The 19550-nt window shown below is 44.3% G+C and overlaps 1 protein-coding gene across 1 annotated transcript in view; it reads right to left on the bottom strand.

The window, feature by feature from the left end:
* The window catches only part of PARP4 (poly(ADP-ribose) polymerase family member 4), a 120433-nt gene that overhangs the window by 76598 nt on the left and 24285 nt on the right, over window positions 1–19550 (bottom strand). The window contains exons 11-13 of the mRNA XM_081083578.1: window positions 18322–18459; window positions 4049–4144; window positions 180–363 (exon numbers count right to left, since the gene is read on the bottom strand). Coding sequence (XP_080939704.1) covers window positions 180–363; window positions 4049–4144; window positions 18322–18459 — 418 coding nt within the window. The remainder of the gene's footprint in view (window positions 1–179; window positions 364–4048; window positions 4145–18321; window positions 18460–19550) is intronic.

Below are 19550 nucleotides of genomic sequence, written 5' to 3'. Positions count from 1 at the left end.
ATAAATAGGTGGGGAAATAACCTTTATTGGTACATGTTTTCATAAAAGCAGAGTTTCATGTTTGCTAATTACTGAATATGAAAATATTGAAGCCAGACACTAGATATACAATAATTATTTAAACTTAAGCATATTTAGTAAATACAGGAGCCGCTCTGCTTGTTTCTTGATACAAATACCTCGAAGTCTGTGGGGACAGTGGCTGTTTCAGGAACCCCATGGACACTGTCATAACCTGGTGGTGCTTCTGTTAAGGAGAAATCTTTCTTGTGTAAGTCCATGCACTTCCCGAGGGCGACATCACAAATGACCAGGAGCCTAGTGCCATCCGTCTCTCCTGGGCGTGAGTACTTAATGCTTGTACTACAGGTGAGAGGAAGTAAGTACAAATTTACAGTTTGTAGTAACATGGCTACAACATTTTATTACATATGTAGGAGATTTTTCAGAAAGACTTTGCTGGTAGAACGTTCCAAATTTTACTGTTATTGAAATATCTCTGAAAGTTCATTTAGAATTGTATTATTCATTTATTTATTTAAAAATTGGATGCAAAGTCAACTACATGTGGTTAGAGCGTCAACCCGCACACCAAAGGGTCGCAGGTTTGATTCCCAGTCAAGACCACATACTTGGGTTGCAGGTTCAATCCCCGGCCCCAGTTGGGATGCGTGTGGGAGGCAACCAATCAATGTGTCTCACATCGATATTTCTCTCTCTGTCTCTCCCCCTCCCTTCCACTCTCTCTAGAAATCAATGGAAAAAATATCCCCGGGTGAGGATTAACAAAAAAATAGACTATTAAAAAAATAAAAAATAGGTTCTCTGCACTAAAGCTCAGAAAGGACATTAAATACCAAGTATTACTAAGAACTGATCAAAAGGAAAGACAGGTGCTATATTCTCACGAGCCTTCTGAATCCAAAAGGAAAAGCAAAAATTTCCAATGACACCCAAATGAGGGATTTTGTAACTTTCTTTAGGAATCAGCAGCTTTAATAAAGCAATTTTTGCTATGAGGAACATAGGTTGGGACATTTGGGGACATAACTCTATTTTTTCAAAGATCAAGACCAAAATGTAAAAGCATTGCTTAATGACCATTTGTTCTCTCCTCTCTAAGACTTACACTTAAAAAAAAAAATTTCCCCCATTCCTCTTATACACCTCTCCTTTCTGTGGGCTCTTTTCTTGTAACCACAAACATGCTAGCTCCTTCCCATGGAACCTGGACGTAGCTTTGTCTTCTAGACCCTCTCCACATCTGCCCCCTCTCTCTCCTCCCTTTCTCTCCATCCTACAGTCAGTGACCATTTCTACTGGCCTGTTTGCTGACCATTTCTCAGTCCAATGTAGTTTGGCTCTGTTCATATGTCTACACCAAAACCACTCTGTCAAAAGTCATGAAAGACTTCATTAAATTCAACTGAATGTCAATTAATTTTTGAATCAAATTTATTTTATTATTTTTTTAATTTTTAAAACTCAATTCAAAAATGGGCAGAGGAGCCCTAGCTGGTGTGGCTCCATTGGCTGAGCGCTGCCCCGTGCACTGAGAGGCTGCTGGTTAGCTTTGGGCTCAATCCCCAGAAGGGGGTGTGCAGGAGGCAATTGATCAATAGTTTCTCTCTCTCTCTCTCCTTCTCTCTCTCTAAAAATCAATTAAAAAACATCTTTTAAAAATGGGCAGAGGACCTGAATAACACTTCCCCAAAGAGGACATAAGGGAATTACATTTTTAATTTTTTTTTAAATCTTTAAATTCTTTATTAGTTAAGGAATTACTGGGTTGTTTATCTTTTTCTTATTGATTTGTAGAAACTCTTTACATATCCTAGATAATTAAATATCCTGGATAATTATTCTTTATCCCAGCTTCCATCTTTAACTAGCACTGTGACCTTAGACAAGTTACTCAATCTCCATGAATCTGTTTCCTTTCCATAAAATGATATGATAATACCAATTGTGAGGTTTATAACAATATATATGAAGCACTTAGCCTGGTGCCTCACACAGGGCAGGCACAAAACACATTGAGGACAGATTTAACTATTAACAGGGATATTCAAGATGAAATGTTATTCCAGGTATATAGAGCTCATATAAAATAAATTTTTTAGGAGAGAGATCATGTACTGTAGAAGTTAAGATTCCTGGCTCTGGAGACAGACAAAATGCTGTGTGACCCTGGGCAAGATGTTCTCACTGGCCCTGAGTGTTCTCACCTGTGATAAGATGATAACAATGGGACAATCAGGAGGCTTTTTAAGGATTAAGTGGGTATATGTACCTTAGGGTAGTAAAATCACTAAGATGATTTCAAATGTAATTTTCCTGCCTATCCACCGCAAAAGACATGCTTCTACAGTATACTGAGAAAACTGGTTGCTTTTAGTGACCTGCTTCTTTCTTATTTTTTTAAGTTTTCATGGATTTTTAAAATTGAATTTAGCAGTTAATAAAATTATACAGGTTTCAGGTGTGCAATTCTATGATACATCATCTGTATAGTGTGTTTACCACCCCAAGTCAAGTCTCCTTCCACCACCATTTATCCTCCCTTTACCCTCTCCTACTTCCTCCCATCCCACCCTGCTTTCCCTCTGGTAACCACTATACTGTTGTCTGAGTCTATGAGTTTTTGTTTGTTTGTCATGTTTGTTCATTTGCTGTTTTCAGTTTTATAGCCCACATATGAGTGAAATCATATGGTTCTTGACTTTTTCTATCTGACCAATTTCACTTACTATGATATTCTCAAGATCACCCATGTTGTTGCAAACGGGACATGTTGCAACAGGATCACCCATGTTGTTCATCCCTTATAATGGCTGAGTAGTATTCAATTGTATATATGTACCACATCTTCTTTATCCAATCATCTATCTAAGGCAGCGGTCATCAACCAGTGGTCCATGAGGTCCCAAAGGTTGGCGACCACTGATCTAAGGACACTTCAGTTGTTTCCACATCTTGGCCACCATGAATAATGCTGCCATGGTGGTGCATATATGTTTGCGAATAAATGTTTTCAAATTTTTCAGGTAGATACCCAGAAGAGTGGTGAGGGTCATATGGTAACTATTCTTAATTTGTTGAAGAACCTCCGTACTGTTTTCCATAGTGGCTGTACCAGTTTACATTCCCACCAGCAGTGAATAAGGGTGCCCTTTTATCCACAACCTCTCCAACACTTGTTATTACTTGTCTTGCTAATAATAGTTATTTTAACAGGTGTGAGGTGGTATCTCATTGTAGTTTTGATTTGCATTTCCCTAATATCTAGTGAGGTTGAGCATCTTTTCATATACTTTTTGGCTATCTGTATGTCTTTTTGGGAGAAATGTCTGTTCGGGTTCTCTGCCCAATTTCTAATTGGACTGTTTTGTTTTTTGGGGGGTTGTTGAGTTGTATGTGTTCTTTCTTTATATTAAATACTAGAGGCCCAGTGCACGAGATTCGTGCACTCAGGGGGTCCCTCAGCCCAGCCTGTGCCCTTTCACAGGCCGGGAGCCCTCAGGGGATGTCCAACTGATGGCTTAGGCCCGCTCCCTGCAGCAGTTGGACATCCTTAGTGCTGCCGTAGAGGTGGGAAAGGCTTCCACTGCCGCCGCTGTGCTTGCCAGCCATGAGCCCTGCTTCTGGGCTTCTGGCTGAGTAGTGCTCCCCCTGTGGGAGTGCACTGACCACCAGGGGGCAGCTCCTGCATTAAGCGTCTGCCCACTGGTGGTCAGTGTGCATCATTGCGACTGGTCATTCCACTGTTTGGTTGATTTGTATGTTACTCTTTTATTATATAGGATTAACCTCTTGTCAGAACTGTTGTTTGCAAATATCTTCTACCATTTGGTTGGTTGACTTTTTGTTTTGTTGGCAGTTTCTCTTGCTAGACAGAAGCTTTTTAGTTTGATAAATAAATGAGTTACCCATTTCTGGGTGAGAAATCCCTCACTAGGGAAAGACAGAGGAAAACAGAGCAAGCATTCAGCAATGATTCCTTGGTAATGGGTATGAGTAACATGATTAAGGATACAATAATACTAACCTGAGTGAATTGCTGAAGTATATTCCACTCCCAAGATTTCCAATGTCTGTTCTTTTCACACCACGATCTTCAACTACTTTGGGCAAAAGCAACCCCCTAAAAACAAAAGGGCACTATAATGTTTACTAGAAAAAAGGAACTTTTTTATAGATATATATATTTTTGTTGTTGTTGTTGTTGATTTTTTACAGAGAGGAAGGGAGAGGGATAGAGAGTTAGAAACATCGATGAGAGAGAAACATCGATCAGCTGCCTCCTGCACACTCCCCACTGGGTATTTGCCTGCAACCAAGGTACATGCCCTTGACCGGAATCGAACCTGGGACCCTTGAGTCTGCAGGCCGACGCTCTATCCACTGAGCCCAACCAGTCAGGGCAAAAGGAACTTTTTATTATAGCCTCATAATTCTAGCAGAAACAGGTACTATTTAAAGGGTATTATGCTAAGGGAAGCAATCCAGACACAGAAAAACTGTATATCCTCCTTACTAGTATATGTGGAATCTTAAAAAGTCGAATTCATAGAACCAACGACTAGAATGGCTGGGAGAAATGGGAAGATTTCGGTCAAAGGGTACAAACTGCTCTGGCAAATGTTCTCAGTGGTTAAAGCATCAGCTCCAGCACTGAAGGGTCATGGGTTCAATTCCTGGGTTGCAGATTCCATCCTCAGCCAGGTTGGACTGTGTGCAAAGGCAACCAAGTGATGTGCCTCTCTCACATCGATGTTTCTCTCTCTCTCCCCTCCTGCCCTCCCTTCCACACTCTCTAAAAAATAAAAAACAATGCAAAGGATACAAACTTTCAGTTATAAGATGAATAAATTTTATATTTGTAATGTACAGTATGGTATTATCTATATATATGAAAGGCTAATATGATAAGTGTCCCTCTCACCATCCAACTGGTCACTATGACACACACTGACCACCCAGGGGCAGACGCTCAATGTAGGAGCTGCCATGATGCACACTGGCCATTTACAGAGAAACGGCAGTGTGGACCTGGCACCGACAAAGCAACATTCGGCTTCCCCCAAGTGGGACACAGGCCCCGCCATCACCTCAGAGTGACACCCCACCAAATTGCAGCTGACGTTGCAATGGCACAAAATGCAGCCCACAGCCAAGCCCAGCCCAGCCCAGCCCAGCCAGGAAACGGTCTCTGTGGGCACCTGGTAATGACGTCATGTAGCAACACCTGGCTTCCTCTCCCTAACAACGACTAGCCTCCTTGGAGTTTCTTCAGCCCAGGAACATGACTTGCTTTATAGTCAAGTGCAAACATTTTACACTTTAACCAAATGTTTGTGAAGCGTTTTCACATGCCTCATCTCATTTGATCCTCATAGAAATCCTTGAGTAGGTAGATAGGGAACTCGATGGAATCCTATTTTCTTTTCACTACCCAGAAAATGAAGATTTAGAAAGTTTAGAAACTTGACCCAACTGAAAAGAAGAAAGAAATGGTGGACCTTGAAAATGACTTCAGGTTTTCTCACTGCGCAGAATATAGTCAAACACTGCTGCAGTTAAATATTTCACCCTCTGTTCTCCCTGCGAGATTTACAATAATAATCTGCTTCGTGTTGATATTTACTGCTGTGTTGCTAACAATTACCTGAAAGAGAAGTTGGGGTTCTTCACTGGGCTGGAAAAAGTTTAGCTAAATCAGAAAGCAGGTTTAATTAAGCAAGTTTATTCTATATCTATAAAAGGCTAAGTTGACTCGCACATGCACAATACATATAAAGCTCTCGCTGGCACCAATCGCAAGCATGTGTTTTGTTCTGTCATTGTCAATCGTGAATTTGGTTGACACTTCTATTATAGAGAAAGGGTGAATAGCAATATTAACACATTGTAAGCGGGAAACGTATTTATACATTTTATGTATTTATATGTTCTACCAGTGTAGTAGAGCGCGGGACACGTATTAATACGTTTTTTATAGACTAGTGGTAGAATGCGGGTAATGTATAAATACGTAAACTAAAGTTATCGTAATTTTACTGAATGTTGCCATTTGCACAAAAAATTAGCAAAAATGGCCCACGCCACCTGTTAGCGCGTGATAAAAACTACCCGCAAACAATGTGTTAAAATATTTCTTCTAATTAATTTCCTTTCAATGTGCACAAAATCCATGCATTGGGCCACTAGTAATTAATAATATGGTACTGTATACTTGAATTGGCTAAGATGGTAGATCTTGTGGTCTCAACATAAGAAAAGAAAAGGTAAGCTATGGAAGTTTTTTTTTTTTAAATATATTTCCTTATTGATTTCTGAGAGGAAGGGAGAAGGAGAGAGATAGAAACATCAATGATGAGAATCATTGATCGTCTGCCTCCTGCACACCTCCTACTGGGGATCGTGCCCATAACCCGGGCATGTGTCCTTGGCTGGACTCGAACCTGAGACCCTTCAGTCCGCAGGCTTTATCCACTGAGCCAAGCTGGCTAGGGCAAGCTATGGAAGTTTTAACTAAGTTGATTGTGGTAATCATTTTATACTGCATGCCTATATTATATAATCATGATTTATACCTTTAAAAAATCATATTGTGGCCCTGGCTGGTTTGGCTCAGTGAAAAGAGCATCGGCCTGCTGAATGAACAGTCCCAAGTTTGATTCCAGTCATGGGCACATGCCTGGGTTACAGGCTCGATTCCCAGTAGGGGGTGTGCAGGAAGCAGCCACTCAATGATTCTCTCTCATCATTCATGTTTCTATCTCTCTCTCCCTCTCCCTTCTTCTGTGAAATTAATAAAAAAAAAATGTTTTAAAAGCACATTGTACAACCTAAATACATACAGTGTTTGTTAATCATACCTCAATAAAGCTGGAAAATAATAAAAACATCGAGGAACTCATCAGCACCACCACCCAGATTGGCTTTGGAAACTGCCGATGACCTTACAGCCACTCCAGCCCAAATCCTGCTGCCCCGCCCGCAGACCTGCAGACCCTAGGACATCCACCTCTAAGGCTGCATGGCTCCTGCAGCAGTAAGTGCGACTTCCCCTTCCCTGGCTGCTGAACTCCGGACACCTCAATTGCACCTTCCCAGCATGCAGCTTCCTGAGCTTACCACCCCACAAGGTACTCTTGGGTGCCGCTGTGAGCCCCCCTGCTGGGTGCGCTCTTATCAGTGCGTGAGTGTGCTGCCCTGGCAAAGGGCCCCCAGTGCCTCTGTGGGCCACCACTGGGCACGCGCGAATCCAACCAAGGATGCAAGGCCCCAGCAGCAAAAACTGAGTCTGCTCAATCCACAGCTGCTGACCTCCAGACACAGCGTGCAGGCCTCCTGAGCCCATCGCCCCAAAGGTGGCTCCTGAGTGCCTCTGTGAGCCCCTGCTGGGTGCGCTCATATCCAAACAAGAGTGCACGGCCCCAGCAGTAGAAATTCAGACTTCCCACCCTCCCAACTGCCTGCCTACAGACACCTCAGTCATGTGGCTTCAGCACAAGGGACCCTCTAAGTGCACCGCCCTGGCAAATGGCCCCTGGATGCCTCTGTGAGCCGCAGCTGGGTGTGTGCGAATCCAACCAAAGATGCAAGGCCCCGGCAGCAAAAACTGAGTCTTCCTATTCCACAGCCACTGACCTCTGGACACCACAGTTGTGCCTTTCCAGTGTGCAAGCCTCCAGAGCCCACCACCCCAATGGCAGCTCATGGGTGCCTCTCTGAGCCCCCACTGGGCGTGCTCGTATCCAAGGGTGCACAGGCCCAGCAACATAAATTTGGTCTTCCACTTTCCTGCCTGCCTGTACACAGACACCGCAGTCATGCGGCTTCAGCGCAAGGGCCCCTCTGAGTATGCCACCCTGGCAAATGGCTCCCGGGTGCCTCTGTGACCAACCGCTGGGCATGCAAAAATCCAACCAAGGGCGCAAGGCCCCGGCAGCAAAAACTGAGTCTTCCTTCTCCACAGCTGCCAACTGCTGGACACCGCAGTCACACCTTTCCAGTACGCAGGCCTCCTGAGCCCCACCACCCCAACAGGCGGCTCCTGGGTGCCTTGTGAGCCCCCGCTGGGCACACGCAATTTCAACCAAGGACATAAGGCAGCAAAAATTGGGACTTCCCTGGCTGCTGACCTCCAGACACCACAGTTGTGCCTTTCCAGCACACAAGCCTACTGAGCCTAATGCCCCTATAGGCGGCTCCTGAGTGCCTCCTTGAGTCCTCGCTGGGCGCGCTTGTATCCAAACAAGAATTTCTACTGCTTGTATCCACCGGCAGTAGAAATTCGGGTTTCCCCCTTCCTGGCTGCCTACCCAAAGACACCGCGATCACGTGGTTTCAGCACGCAGGCCCCCTGAGGCAACTGCCCCAGCAGGCGACTCCCGGGTGCCTCTGTGAGCTTCTGCTAGGTGCACTCATATCCAACCAAGGGCGCAAGGCTCCAGGAACAGAAACACAGACTTCCCCCTCCTTAGCTGCTGACCTCCAGTCACTGCAGTTGCAATGATCCACTGCAATGATCCCAGCAGGCGGCCCCTAGGTGCTTCTCTGAACCACTGCAAGGCACAACCCTGGCCACTGGCATCCAGTCCCCACGGTAGCGCCGCTCCAGCACATGAACCCCCTGAACCCACTGCTCCAGCAGACAGCTCCTGGGCGCCTTTGTAAGCAGCAGCTGGATATGTGTATTCAACCAAAGGCGCACATCCCCCAAAGCAGAACCTGGGACTTCTCCCTCCATGGGGCCGGTGGCACACCACAATGGCTCCAATCCAGTGTGTGGCCCCACGAGCATACATTCCTTGCAGATGGCTCCTGGACCCTCTATGAGATGCCCATAGGTGTGTGCCTCTCCAACCAAGGGCACACGGCTCCCTCAGCAGGATCCATGACATCCCCCTCCCAGCTACCTACCTCTGGACATCTTGGTGAGTTACTGAGGACTTGCCTCCCTGGACAAGGTCACATTGTTTCAATCATAGTCTCCGAGATCCCCACATCCTCAGCTGCTGGATCCTGAACCCCCTCATGATTCAGAGAGGGAAATCACTATGGCCAGAGTCTCACTACCTCAACCACAGACTATAAGAAACCCCCCCCCACCCCCAATGTCATGGGCTCCAGGACCCTCATAGTGAGTTGCAGAGTGACACTAATCCAGCAAGAGTCACACCACACCAGCCAAAGTCACAGTACCTGAGTCTCAGGCCCCGAGACTCCTTCCCGGGCCATGGACACTGGGAACCCACAGTGAGCACATACCAGTGAGACCTCAACAACCTTTTCCACAAGAGCCAGAACCACAGTCACATCCAAAACAGCTTTCACAACAAAGCCAGGGTGAGTCACATTGCCAATCCATGATGAGATTTCATCCACGAATAAGAAAGTAACATTCAAGATCCAACTACATCAAGAGAACCCAAATAGCTCAAGTAGGGGCCTCCACTAGATCACCAAGCCCAGGAGTCCTGAGGGATCGCACCAGTAGCACCACTCCCAAAAGCAGTTGGATCTAAGACATGGAAACAATTAAAACATTAGAGCAAAAAATGGGGAGACAAAAAAACAATCCCCAAAGGAAAGAAAAAGAAATCACCAGAAAGGGAGTTAAATGAGATGGAGACAAGTAACATGTCAGAGAAAGGATTCAGAGTAATGGTTATAAGGATGCTCAAAGGCTGGATGAAAAATACACACAACTCAATGAGAATTACAAGAAGCTGAATGAGAATGTCACCAACATGAAAAGGAACCAAGAGAAAATGAAGAATAACATAGCTGCAATAAAGAACACAATGGAACGGTTAAACAGCAGACTAGAAGAGGCTGAGGACCGCATCAATGAATTAGAAGACAAGGTAGGAAAAAATACACAAACACAGCAGCAATTGGAAAGAAAACTTAAAAAGCAAGAGGAGGAGAGCCTAAGGGAGCTTTGGGATACCATGAAACACAACAACATCCACATAATAGGAGTACCAAAAGGAGAGGAAGTGGAGCAAGGAATAGAAAACCTGTTTGAAGAAATAATGACAGAAAACTTCCCTGATTTTGGCAAGAAAAATCCATGCAAATCCAAAAAGCACATAGAGTTCAAAGAAGATGAACCCAAAAAGACCAACACCAAGAACCATCATAATTAAATTGGCAAACATCAACAACAAAGTAAGAATCTTAAAGGCTGCCAGAGAGAGACAGAAAGTTACCTATAATGGATCTCCCATTAGAATATCAACTGATTTCTCACCAGAAACACAACAAGCCAGAAGGGAATGGAATGAAACAAAGTGATGCAAAGCAAAGGACTGAAACCAAGAATACTATACCCAGCAAGGCTATCATTCCAAATTGAAGGTGGAATCAGGAGCTTCACAGACAAAAAAGAGCTAAGACAGTTTATTACCACTAAGCCAGCAATGCAAGAAATGCTAAAGGGACTGCTGTAAAAAGAAGAAACAGAAGGCAAGAAGGAACACAAACATAAAAAATAAAAATGGTGACAAACAAGTACTTATCAATAATAACATTAAATGTAAATGGATTAAATGCTCCAATCGAAAGACATAGGGTAAGAACCAAGATGGCATAGGTAAAAACATGTACTTGCTGCCTCCCACAACCTCATCAAAACTACAAGTAAAAGACAAAACATCGATCATCCAAAACCACAGGAAAGCTGGCTGAGTGGAAGTTCCACAATTAGAAGGAAAGAAAAAAGCGCATTGAGACTGGTAAGAGGTGTGGAGGTGCAAAGTTGAGGAGGTGCGGTGTTGAGGAGGTGCGGAAGTGTGGAGGCACAGGTGAAACAGGCTGGCAACTGAGTGCGTTGTTGTTTATTTTCAATCGGGAGGGAGATACAAGCTCCCGATTGCTCTGAACTCCAGTACCGGGCGACATTCTGGGGACCCAGACTCATACAGGGAGAAACTGGACTGTCTGGTAATGGGCTGGAACATGAGGGCAGCTTTCTCTCAGAGGTGCTCGCAGCGATCCTTGTTCCTGCGCGGGGGCACAGATCGTGGAGATGTGGGAACCTCTCCAATGCAGGGCTGACTGGCAGCCACTGAGGTTTGCTCCACCCTGGTGATTCCCAGAGTCCCAGCCCCACCCAATTTACAACCCCATCCAAGCTGTGCACAGTGGCTTTTGCATATGAATGGCCCTCCTTTCACAGCATAAAATCTAACAAACTGCAGCTGGTCAGAGAGCTCCAAAACTTCCAAAAGAAGACCCAAGGCTGAGCAGCAGCAACTGGCATTGCTTCCTCTTAAATTTTTTGGAATAGTCTGAGAAGGATTGGTTTTAGTTCTTCTTTGAATGTTTGGTAAAACTCCCCTGTGAAGCCATCCGGTCCAAGGCTTTTGTTTGCTAGAAGCTTTTTGATTACTGTTTTAATTTCGTCATTAGTTATCGGCCTATTCAGGTTTTTTGATTCTTCCTGATTGAGTTTTGGAAGAACAAAGTAGGAGGGACCTCAATACCAGATATCAAGCTGTATTACGAAGCCACTGTTCTCAAAACTGCCTGGTACTGGCAAAAGAACAAACATATAGACCAATGGAATAGAATAGAGAACACAGAAATCGATCCAAACCACTATGCTCAATTAATATTTGACAAAGGAGGCAAGATCATACAATGGAGTCAAGATAGTCTCTTCAAAAATTGGACAGATACATTAAAAAAAATGAAACTAGACCACCAACTTACACCATACACAAAAATAAACTCAAAATGGATAAAGGAGTTAAACGTAAAACGGAAAACCACAAAGATATTAGAGGAATCCACAGGCAGCAAAATCTCAGACATATGCCAAAGCAATATCTTCACCAATACCACTCCTAGGGCAATGGAAACTAACGAGAAAATAAACAAATAGAACTACATCAAAATAAAAAGCTTCTGCACAGCAAAAGAAACCATTAACAAAACAACAGAAAATCCACTGAATGGGAGAACATATTTGCCAATGTTATCTCCGATAAGGGTTTAATCTCCAACATTTACAGGGAACTCATACAACTTAACAAAAGGAAGGTAAACAACCCAATTGAAAAATGGACAATGGTCCTATATTGATACTTTTTGAAAGAAGACAGAAAGAAGGCCAAGAGACATATGAAAACAGGCTCAAAGTCACTAATCATCAGAGAGATGCAAATCAAAACGACAATGAGGTACCATCTCACACCTGTCAGAATGGCTATCATCAACAAATCAGCGAATGACAAGTACTGGTGAGGATTTGAAGAAAAAGGAACCCTCATGCATGGCTGATGGGAATGCAGATTGGTGCAGCCACTGTGGAGAACAGTATGGCGTTTCCTCAAAAAACTAAAAATGGAACTCCCATTTGACCCCGTAATACCACTTCTAGGAATATATTCAAAGAAACCAGAAACACCAATCAGAAAGGATATATGCACCCCTATGTTCATAGCAGCACAATTTACTATAGCTAAGATTTGAAAACAGCCTAAGTGCCCATCAGCAGATGAGTGGATTAAAAAACTGTGGTACATCTACACAATGGAATACTACACTACTATAAAAAGGAAGGAACTCCTACCATTTGCAACAGCATGGATGGAGCTGGAGAGCATTATGCTAAGTGAAATAAGCCAGTCAGAGAAAGATAAATATCACATGATCTCACTCATTTGGGGATTATAATGAACAACATAAACTAATGAACAAAAACAGATCCAGAGACAGTGAAGCATTGATCAGATGCTCAAACCTCAGAGGGAAGGTAGGGGAGGGTGGAGGTAAGGGAGAGAGATCAACGAAAGGACTTGTATGCATGCATATAAGCATAACCAATGGACACAGACACCAGGTAGGTGAGGGCATGATCAGGGGTAGGGGGATGCGAGGGGGCAATGGGGACAAAAGGACACATATAAAATACCTTGATCAATAAAGAAAGAAAAACAAAAAATGTGGAGTAAAGGGAGCCAGGCACATAAGATGGCCATTTACATTTCAAAAGCACAATAGCTAAGATCTGGAAAAAGCCCAAGTGCCTATCAGTAGATGAGTGGATAAAAAAGCTGTGGTACATTTACACCATGGAACACTATGCAGCAGTAGAAAAGAAGGATCTCTTACCCTTTGAGACAGCTTGGAGGGACCTGGAGAACATCATGCTAAGTGAAATAAGCCAGTCAGAGAAAGACAAGTACCACATGATCTCACTCATATGGGGAATCCTATCTAATAAAAGAGAAACATGGTAATTAGCGTACATCCGCTACCCTTCCCATTGGCTAATCAGCGAGATATGCAAATTAACTGCCAGCCAAGATGGCGGCTGGCAGCCCGGCAGCTTGAAGCGAACATGAGGCTTGCTTGCTTCAGTGACAGAGGAAACCAACGTTCCCCACCTGCTTTGCCGGCCTCTGAGCTTGCAGTTTGAAACATAGTTACAAATATAGAAGCTAAACAAAACCCCCAGAAACCTGCTTTCAGCCTGCCAGGATCTCAGAACTGGAGTTGATACAGCGTTTCAACTATAGAACCCAAACAAACCAGATACCTGCTTTCAGCAGCAGAGGCCTCAGAGCTGGAGCCAGAGCTAAAGCTGGCCCAGAATAAAAAGAAAAAGAAAAAAAGGAGCAGTTGGGAGCTTCAGTCACCCGCCAGCCTGAAAACAGCCCTCAGCCCCTCACCCAGACTGGCCAGGCACCCCAGTGGGGACCCCCACCCTGAAGGGTGTGTGACCAGCTGCAAACAGCCATCATCCCCTCACCCAGGCTGGCCAGGCACCCCAGTGGGGACACCCACCCTGATCCAGGACACCCTTCAGGGCAAACCAGCTGGCCCCCACCCGTGCACCAGGCCTCTATCCTATACAGTAAAAGGGTAATATGCCTCCCACTACCAGGATCAGCGGAGCCGTGAGGCCTCCTGGCACTGGGATCAGTGTGACAGTGAGCAGCGCCCAAACCCCCTGATTGCCCTGCAGCTCTGTGTGTGACAGGGGGCGGGGCCACAACCTACCTATCCGCCCTGCTCTGTTCGTGACAGGGGAAGGCGCCCCAACCACCTGATCAGCTCTGCTCTGTGCCTGATAGGGGGGACCTCCCCAACCCCCTGATCGCCGTGCGGCTCTGTGTGACAGGGGGCGGCGCCTCAACCCCCTGATCGGCCCTGCTCTGCGGGTGATAGAGGGCGGCACCCCAATCCCCCCTCCACAGGCCCTGCTCTGTGTGTGATGGGGTAGAGCCATAACCTCCCCATTGGCCCTGCCCTGAGTGTGATAGTGGCAGCGCCCCAACCCCCTTATTGGCCCTGCTCTGTGGATGATAGAGGATGGCACCCCAACCCCCTGATCCGCCCTGCTCTGTGCGTGACAGGGTACGGAGCCCCAACCCCTCTGATGGGCCCTGCTCTGTGCGTGACAGGGTACGGAGCCCCAACCCCTCTGATGGGCCCTGCTCTGTGCATGACAGGGGGTGGCGCCGCAACCTCCCCATCGACCCTGCCTTGAGTGTGACAGGGGGTGGTGTCCCAACCCCCCAATCGGCCCGACCTTGAGCGTGACTGAGGGTGGCATCGCAACCTCCCGATCCGCCCTGCTCTGTGCATGACAGGGGGCAGCGCCCCAACTCCCCAGTCGGCCCTGCTCTGAGCCCGACCAGGGGCTGCACTTAGGGATTGGGCCTGCCCTCTGCCAGCAGGTCGTTATCTCCCGAGGGGTCCCAGACTGCGAGAGGGCACAGGCTGGGCTGAGGGACGACCTCCCTCTACCCCCCAGTGCACAAATTTTTGTGCACCGGGCCTCTAGTCTAAGGAATAAAATCAATGGAGAAACAAAATAGATCCAGAGACATAGCAGCATGAAACAGACTGTGGAATCTCAGAGGGAAGGTGGGGGAGGGAGGGTGGGTTGGAAGAGATCAACTAAATACCTTGTATGCATATATGCATAACCCATGGACACAGACAATAGAGGGGTGAAGGCCGGGGGGGGGCTTGGGGGTGGATGTGGGCTAGAAGAGGTCAATTGGGGGGGGTGGAGACATGTTTAATACTTTCAAAAATAAAGATGAAAAAGAATAAAATACAAAAAAATTTCAAAAAAACATTTCATAACTTAATTTTTTACAATATCCTGTTATACATAATTATTAATAACAAACTACAACGTTTGCTAATGATTGATTACTATAATCGTGTTGCATTCATTTCCCTTACATGTCTTATGGGCAGGTACACCATTTCTCTCCACTAATACTAGCAGTGAATATTTTAGCAGCCGGTTGCCACATCATTAGTGTTGGACTGACTTGTTTGGTGTGCGCAATAGGAAATATTTCACTTTCGGAGAACAAGAAAAATAGGTTTATTTGCATTACGCTTATTAATTTTTGCAGTTATTCAGTGTCTGATAAGTTAATGTTCAAGAAAAAATATTAATTTTTATTAAAATATTATTTTTTAAATAAAAAATACAATAAAAATTAAAAACACCAATTAAAAGACAACAAATAAATAGCATGAAATGAAAAAAATACATTTTCAAAGTAACCCCATAGAAGGAGTTCCAGGTGCCATGAAAATGACCCAGGCGATGGCCTGTTCACTGGTGAATGGTTCTCATCACTGTCTTGAGCAGCCCTGATTTGCTGGCCATTTTCCCTGTCCCTAGGCTCAGCATCCTTCAGGCCCAACCCCCTCAGTGCTCAGCCAGACAATGTTTAAGCCCAGCACCAACTGCACTTTTCCCCTGCTCAAGGTCATTGTAGTTACTATTGGACTTGTGGGCATTCAGATTGTTCACGTTTATCTCTGGGAACGTGGGAAAAGGAGATGTCTGCTTTTTAGTATACAAATACCTTCTGTTTGAATTTTGTATTATGAGGGGGAATTAATTTTGTAAAATGGCTTTGGGTTTTAGTCCTCCTTAGAAAAGCCATTCCCACTCTAAGATTATTATTTTTTTATATTCTCCTGTTTTTCATTTAGTACCTTTACAGTTTTATTTTTAATATTTAAATCTTTACTCTATGTGGAGTTTATTTAAGTGAGAAATGAGATAAGGGTCCAATTTTCTATTTTTTTTTCCAGGTGGTTATCCATTTATCCCAATATATAGCATTGAAGAAATGATTTTCTTCCACACAAATAAAACCTACTTTTATCATACACTAAATACTCTGCTTTTGTGTATTTGTGGACTCTTTATTCTGTTCATTCATCTATTTAGGCACCACCTCACATTTTAATTAATATAGTTTTATAATGTATTTTTAATGTATAGACTAGTTAATCCTCCCTCATTACTTGTTTTCAACCCTGGCAATGTCAAATTTTTAGAAAAATGTGTGCTGTAGAATCAGCTTTTTATTTCTTTTAAGAAAATCTTGTTAGGACTTTTACTGTGATACCATTAATTTTACAGGTTAATTCAAGAAAAATTGGCATCCTTCTGATAAGTGCAAGTGTCTTCTGGATCCCTCAACAGTTGTGGAAAGTTTTTTCCTGATGGATCTTGTATGTTTCTTTTTAAGTTTCTTATTACGTATTTAATTAAGGATCCAGATTAAATTATATTTTCCTCTGCTTCCTATGACTTCATTTAAGCTTCAATATTAAGTATTTATTCAAACAAACAGAAAACCATAGTGGTGTTAAATAGTATCTGGACACTCTAATTAAATCTTTCTCTTTAAATTTTGGACTATCTTTAGATTAGATACACATGGAAAACTCATAAAATAGATAATCACCTTTATCTTTTAAATTTTTATTTATTGAACTTTAGAGAGAGAGGGGGAAAGAGAAGAGGAGAGGAGAGGAGAGGAGAGGAGAGGAGAGGAGAGGAGAGAAGAAGAGAGGAGAGGAGAGGAGAGGAGAGGAGAGGAGAGGAGAGGAGAGGAGAGGAGAGGAGAGGAGAGGAGAGGAGAGGAGAGGAGAGAAGAAGAGAGGAGAGGAGAGGAGAGGAGAGGAGAGGAGAGGAGAGAAGAAGAGAGGAGAGGAGAGGAGAGGAGAGGAGAGGAGAGGAGAGGAGAGGAGAGGAGAGGAGAGGAGAGGAGAGGAGAGAAGAAGAGAGGAGAGGAGAGGAGAGGAGAGGAGAGAAGAAGAGAGGAGAGGAGAGGAGAGGAGAGGAGAGGAGAGGAGAGGAGAGGAGAGGAGAGGAGAGGAGAGGAGAGGAGAGAAGAAGAGAGGAGAGGAGAGGAGAGGAGAGGAGAGGAGAGAAGAGAAGAGAAGAGAAGGATTTGTTGTTCCAGTTATTCATGGGTTGATTCTAGTATGTGCCCTATGGGGATCAAATCCACAACATGGGCATATATTAGGACGACACTGTAAGCAACTGAGCTACCCAGTCAGGGCTGATAATCACCTTTCTTTAATGATACTGTCTTCAAGAAGCAATTCATATCCATACATTGCACTTAAAGTAGATATAATAATAAACACATTATTTAAATTATATGCCAGGTACTTATAACTTAAAGTGTTCAATTTCCTCTGGAATAGTTAGCTGGCTGATATTAACTGACAAGACCCATGTCATATATAAAAAAATTGAGACCGACCACTGTGGCTTAGTTCATCGACCTATGAACCCGGAGATCACAGTTCCATTCTTGGTCAGGGCACATGCAGGGGTTCAATCCACAGTAGGGGGCATGTAGGAGGCAACCGATCAATAATTCTCTCTTGCCCTGACTGGTTTGGCTCAGTGGATAGAGTATCAGCTTGCGAACTCAAGGGTCCCAGGTTCGATTCCGGCCAAGGGCATGTACCTTGGTTGCGGGCACATCCCCAGTGGGGAGTGTGCAGGAGGCAGCTGATCGATGTTTCTCTCTCATGGATGTTTCTAACTCTCTATCCCTCTCCCTTCCTCTCTGTAAAAAATCAATAAAATATATTTTTTAAAAAATTCTCTCTTATTATTAACTAGAGGCCGATGCACAAATCTGTGCACAATTGGGGTCTGGCCAACCGGCCACGATTGGAGCAAATTGGGCCGGGCCGGCCAGGGGGAGGGGACATGGGAGGTTGGCCCACCGGCCCTGTCCCTGATTGGGGGGGAGGCGATCGGGGGCGGGGCCAGTCAGAGGGAGGGGACACAGGTGGTTGGCAGGCTGGCCCCACCCCCTGGTCAAACTTCCAGTTTAGGGGCAATTTGCATATTAGGCTTTTATTATATAGGATGTTTCTACCTCTCTCTCCCTCTCTAAAATCAATAAAAATATATTTTAAAAAATTTTGCTTGTAAAAAAAATGTAAGACACTTCACATTTGTGAGGCTGAAAAGCTTGGTAAGTGAAGATGGTGCACTCTTACCGGGACAGGATTCCCACAAAACTTCTCACAGGAGAGCCATGCAACAAGGGCTTCACGTTGCCAAGCTGGCTCAAAAACTCTGTGGTTTCATTCACTCTGCCAACTCTAAATATCTGCAGGATGTCCACTGGGCTTTTACTGTAAGAATTAGAAGAAAAACATAGCGAAAAATCATTATCAGCAGAAACCACAAAACAGCCCCAATGTCGGATGCAATGAATCATAACACATTTTATTTTCAAAATATTATGCAGCCATTCCAGCCATTAAAAAAAAAATCACACTCAAAAATAAATAAAGCTATGAAGTAAAACTTATAGTAAAATATAAATTTTAATAGATTATAAAACTATATGCATAGTATGATCCAAAATATTATCATATATATGCTCATTCATTCACTCATGCATTCAATGATTAGACTCTGTGCCAAGTATCCTGCCAGGCACTGGAAATAAGATAACATGGTCTCTAGGGCTTCATGGAGATTACATTCTAATGAAAGATAAAAATCAACAAGTTAACAAATGCCTGATTTTAAGTGCTACTAAAGAAATAACCAGGGCCCTAGCCGGTTTGGCTCAGTGGATAGAGCGTCAGCCTGCGAACCGAAAGGTCCCAGGTTCGATTCTGGTCAAGGGCACATGCCCTGGTTGCGGGCTGGATCCCCTGTGGGAGGCGTGCAGGAGGCAGCCGATCGATGATGCTCTCTCATCATTGATGTTTCTAACTCTTTCTCTCCCTTCCTCTCTGAAATCAATAAAAATATATTAAAAAAAAAAAAAAGAAATAACCAGGCCCTGGCCAGTTGTTCACTGGTTAGAGTGTCGGTCTGAGGACAGAAGGGTTGAGGGTTCAATTCCCAGTCAAGGGCACCAACCTTGGTTGCATGTTCATCTCCGCCCCAGTTGGGGCAAGTGTGGGAGGCAATCAATCGATGTGTCTCTCTCACATTGATATTTCTCTCTCTCTCCCCCCTCCTACTCTCTCTAAAAAAAAATCAATGGAATAAATATCTCCAGATGAGGATTAAAAAACAACAAACCAACCAGGTTCAGAGAGAGGTGGTCAAGAAAGGCCTCTCTTTGGAAGTGACATGTATTGGAAGATGGTGTAGTACAGCGGTTCTCAACCTGTGGGTCGCGACCCCTTTGGGGATCGAACGACCCTTTCACAGGGTCGCCTAAGACCATCGGAAAACACATATATAATTACATATTGTTTACAGT

The sequence above is a fragment of the Myotis nattereri genome (assembly GCF_964212035.1).
Source record: "Myotis nattereri genome assembly, chromosome: 2".
In the NCBI taxonomy this organism is placed as follows: Eukaryota; Metazoa; Chordata; class Mammalia; order Chiroptera; family Vespertilionidae; genus Myotis; species Myotis nattereri.
This window is presented reverse-complemented; position numbering and strand designations above follow the sequence as displayed.